Source organism: Macadamia integrifolia, chromosome 3 (genome assembly GCF_013358625.1).
Source record: "Macadamia integrifolia cultivar HAES 741 chromosome 3, SCU_Mint_v3, whole genome shotgun sequence".
NCBI lineage: Eukaryota > Viridiplantae > Streptophyta > Magnoliopsida > Proteales > Proteaceae > Macadamia > Macadamia integrifolia.
In genome coordinates, this window is record NC_056559.1 from 3,164,936 (window position 1) to 3,169,525 (window position 4,590).

The 4,590-nt window shown below is 40.3% G+C and overlaps 1 protein-coding gene across 1 annotated transcript; it reads right to left on the bottom strand.

Moving 5' to 3' along the window:
- Window positions 1-769: 769 nt before the first annotated feature.
- Window positions 770-4,025, bottom strand: LOC122074064 (transmembrane 9 superfamily member 11-like). Its single transcript, XM_042638876.1, has 4 exons — window positions 3,756-4,025; window positions 3,511-3,572; window positions 3,330-3,391; window positions 770-3,212 (listed from the first exon to the last, which is right to left on the bottom strand). The coding sequence occupies exon 4, from the start codon at window positions 3,178-3,180 to the stop codon at window positions 1,207-1,209; it is 1,974 nt and encodes a 657-aa protein (XP_042494810.1). The 5' UTR covers window positions 3,181-3,212; window positions 3,330-3,391; window positions 3,511-3,572; window positions 3,756-4,025; the 3' UTR covers window positions 770-1,206.
- Window positions 4,026-4,590: the final 565 nt, after the last annotated feature.

Below are 4,590 nucleotides of genomic sequence, written 5' to 3' on the forward strand. Positions count from 1 at the left end.
TTGCTGAGGTAGTGCCAAGGCCCAATAAAACAATATTAGATGCCAAGGCAAAATTGATACCAATAAATATCAGAAAATTTTGCCCCACAAGATTTTGATAGTTTTTTGTAAAACAATTTTTACCTCCATATTTTTTTACCATCGATCTGGTATCGACCAATGCTGCAGTCTCGTGCATTGGCAATATCGCCCATTCACTGATCTCTCTCTCTCTCTCTCTCTCTCTCTCTCTCTCTCTCTAACACACACACATGCCATCTCTCCATATTTAACCACCTAGAGAAAATATTCTTTTCTATCCATCAAATGACAAACAAACACAGGCATTCCAGCATTCTTTTTAAATTTTGACCACCCAAAGTATTCCAGTGGATTGGATTTGAACTCAGTATCGAGGATCTCTTTGGTGTGAGCCCCATATTCATCAACTGGAATCTGAAGTTCTGGCGTGCTTGACATATAAGAAATGATTCCCGGCAATTTTTATTCTTATTTATGATTGTCCAATCCCCCCCCCTCAACATGTACATCTCATCATCATCCAAGGCCAAGGGGAGGGAATCATCCTACTGTCGTTACTCAATTATATAGTTGGTTGAAGGTATCTTCTATCACTGAAATTAAATGGTAGGTATCCTAGACATTCACAAATTTGTTTCATTATGCCATCACCAATCACCACCATTCATTACTCACACATACAATGGTGTTATCTCACAGGAAAAAAAAAAAGTGTCAACGAGTTTGATATTTGCCCTTGAACACAAAGTACCAACAAAGCTAATTATGGTCTCCATAGAATAAATGATCAAAATCAAAAGAAATTTGCTAAACTCTTAACATTTAAACAATTATAAATCCGAAACAAGAAGACCATGTATCTCTGCATAATAATTCATACATAAATCCTTCTCCTCAGTGTAACCAAATACAGAGATCAGAGCTGATACCCACAACTATCAGTAACTGCCACTACCCATATCCCAAGATGGGTTAAAAGAACAGCATCATGCAGCAAGGAACTAACTGAGAATTGATCAAAACTGAATGTGGTTATAACTTATAACAACCTTTACCAAGTTTAAGAACAGAGTAAATACAGGACAGGTTGATAAGAAGGTCAAGGTGCGCATGAGCTGTGTTCCACTATTTTCCAGTGTATCTCCGCGAATATTTCAGAAAGGACAATTCTTAAAGCAGGGAAGTTTAATCTAGTTTCACTGAAGAAAACAGGTAATGCACAAACCAGAAGGAAGAAAGGAAACCAACTGTGCCCGTGGCAAGCATGACTGCTATACCCATGAAGAGCGAGTAACCCAGGTAAAGAGTAGCCGAAATAGGTCCGCTCAGATTTCTGAGATCGAAAATAAGATAGTTTATGGAGTATAAGAAAATGTACAATGCAACTGAACCAGAGGCAAAGAAGGATTTCCACCACCACCTCCAGTCCTCCACACACAGGTGCATGTAAGTGAGGACGAGAGACACTTCAGCACATACAACCACAAGAAGGATTAGTACAACGAACAAGAATCCAAAAACATAATAGACACGGCCCATCCAAATGCTAGACAGTATGAAGAAGAATTCAATGAAGAGTGTCCCAAAAGGAAGAGTCCCTGCTCCTAACACCAATAACCAAGAAGAGTATTTTTGAGCTGGGACTTCACGAGGGATCTGATTGGTCCGAACAGGGTACTCAATGTGAGGTGCCTTGGCCCCAAGGTACCCACCCACAAGAGTAAGAGGCACAGAGATGCAGAACCAAAGCAAAATCAGAACAACAAAAATGGAGAATGGAATTGCCCCAGTACTGTGGCTACCCCACAAAAGGAAATTCAGAGTGGTGAGAATCAGGAAAGCGATACCGGGGAAGAAGCAGGCAGCCTTCCATGCGATTGAAATCCATCCCATGTTATCATTACAGTTGATTGTCCTCCAAAGCCGCACGGCTACATAACCCGCCGCAATTCCAAGGAACATGTAGAAGAACAGCATACCAGTGAGGAGGCCTCCGCGAGAAGCTGGAGACATGAAACCAAGCGCAGCAAACAAGATAGTCACAACTCCCATCCCCAGAATCTGAACACCATCACCTGCCATTATACACAAGAGTGCTGGATTGTTTGGAGTCCTGAAGATATCTCCCACAACAAGCTTCCACCCAGATAGCTCCTCGTTCATCTGGGCCTGTGCTTCCTTGTCAAGCTGCTCGTAGTGAGTAAGGTCTCGCCGAACAGTCCTCAAGAATATAACAAGCACAATACCAGCAAGGAAAGTGATCACCATTAGAGAGTTAAGAATCGAGAACCAGTGGACCTTAGCTCCCTCCATCTTCAAATATGCATCCCATCTCGATGGCCACTTGATATCACTCTCCACAAAGTTTACCTCATAGGTGAAGGCCATTGACTGACCTTGCTTAACAGCCATTGCCACAGTGGAGGGATCGCAGCGAATAGGAGATGGGTATTTTTCATACATCTTCAATTTCTTTACCACTTCTGCATCGTGCTGGAAACTGCAAGGGACCACCTCAAATCCCACAACCATGTAACCAGGCACACCTGATCCAGACTTCTCCAATGTAGGGATCACCTCACCAGTGTCACCAGTGCCCATCACTCGGGCCTTATTGGTTTCGTCATACTTGTGAACCAAAACCGTGAACTTCAAATGGTTGAACACGTAGTAAACCTCCTGAACCTTGATACCGACTGGGTAACCAGTCCATCGGATGAGGTAACTATCTTTCTTCGTGTAACGAATTGCAGGGAGGTTGTCGAGGATCAGATTCACCTGATACATCTCATCAATCCTATTCGTCAAAACGCTGAAGTCATCGGCTGATAAGGGACCAGTTTGGCAGAGAAAAATTTCACTCTCATTGGTGTTCATCTTAAACTTGAGGGGCGAATTCTCGATCCTATCACCCATAAGGAGTTCACCAAGGTTTTCTCGGCTATCCTTCACGCCCTCTTGAGGTTTACAAAAGGGTAGACTGTAATAGCTGAAGGGCACCTCGGCATCAATGGAAGTAAGAGAATTCACTTTCACTGATAACTGTTCGCCAACTTCGTATTTGTGAGGGTAACTACCCGGGAGATAGAACCCATCTCCGGATGGGAAGATCACGCAGCAAAGCAATACCCAGATCCAGATTTGATGGAAACGGCCCATCGTTCCGAGTTTACGCGTGATTTCCTTCAGATCTGAAAGGGACACAAATCAAAAGATCGATAGAGAAGGCAAAATCGTGAAATTATTGTAGCTCTAGAGATGATATTCAAATTATAGTCTGATGGGAAGATCAAGCAGCAAAGCAATACCCAGTTCCAGATTTGATGGAAACGGCCCATCGTTCCAAGTTTACGCGTGATTTCCTTCAGATCTGAAAGGGACACAAATCAAAAGATCGATAGAGAAGGCAAAATCGTGGAATTAATGTAGCTCTACAGATGAAATCTTCAAAATATAGTCTGATGGGAAGATCAAGCAGCAAAGCAATACCCAGATCCAGATTTGATGGAAACGGCCCATCGTTCCGAGTTTACGCGTGATTTCCTTCAGATCTGAAAGGGACACAAATCAAAAGATCGATAGAGAAGACAAAATCGTGGAATTAAAGTAGCTCTAGAGATGAAATCTTCAAATTATAGTCCTACAGGAAGCAAAACTCTAAAGCTAGTATCAATCAATAACAGTAAGAAAGGGTTCTCGAGATTATTTCTGCAGGAATTGAAGAAGCAACTAACCTTTCAAATTAAGGGAGCGGATAAACAGAAAAGCTTAAAAAGAACAGTCTGACTTTGACGAAGCAGAGAAACAGGAAAGCCTCTCCGTCATTTAGATTTCTGCACCACGCAGACCAGAGGATAGTTTGAACCAGTCTCGGATCGGAGGGAGAACTGAGAAGCTCTAGATAACAACTCCCTTCTGATGTTCTGTTTATATTTCGTTTTCAAAATAGGTTAGAAATTATTAGTAAATAAAAAATCGTGTCAGGGAAATTGAGCACTGACGGCGTGGTAGTCTTTTTTCCCACTGGCTTCATCTTTTCGAATTCCTTTTACCTAAACCAAAAAACATATCTTTCAGAATATAACACATTTTTCACAATTATTATTATTATTATTATTATTATTATTATTATTATTATTTTAATGAAAGTAGATTAAGTATGTTAACGGTTAACCAATAAGAGGATTGGGATGAAAAGAGTAAAAGGACCAAGGATTTAAGGGATGATGATGATATTGGTATTGGTTTCTGTCAATACTGATTTAGATCAGATTTAATTTATGGATATCAGTTGATTTTGCCCTTGCTTTCTAATTTTTAATAATCTAACCCTTAAACCGATCCAAATTGGTCAGGAATTGAAGATTGGTCTCAACCGATATTAATTCAAGCAGATTACGATCGATATCAGACCGATACTTAAAACCATGTAAATGACAGTCACAGATTTGAATATACAAGTGACTTCTTAATTTATTTTATTTATCTATAAAAAAAAAGTAATTGTTAATATATTAATTGGTTAATCAGTTTTTTTCTTCTATTTTTTAGTCAGTCTAGCTTTGATTC

What these genes read in the sequence shown, in the direction of transcription:
- LOC122074064 (XM_042638876.1), bottom strand. Translation starts at nt 3,180, where the DNA reads ATGGGCCGTTTCCATCAAATCTGGATCTGGGTATTGCTTTGCTGCGTG.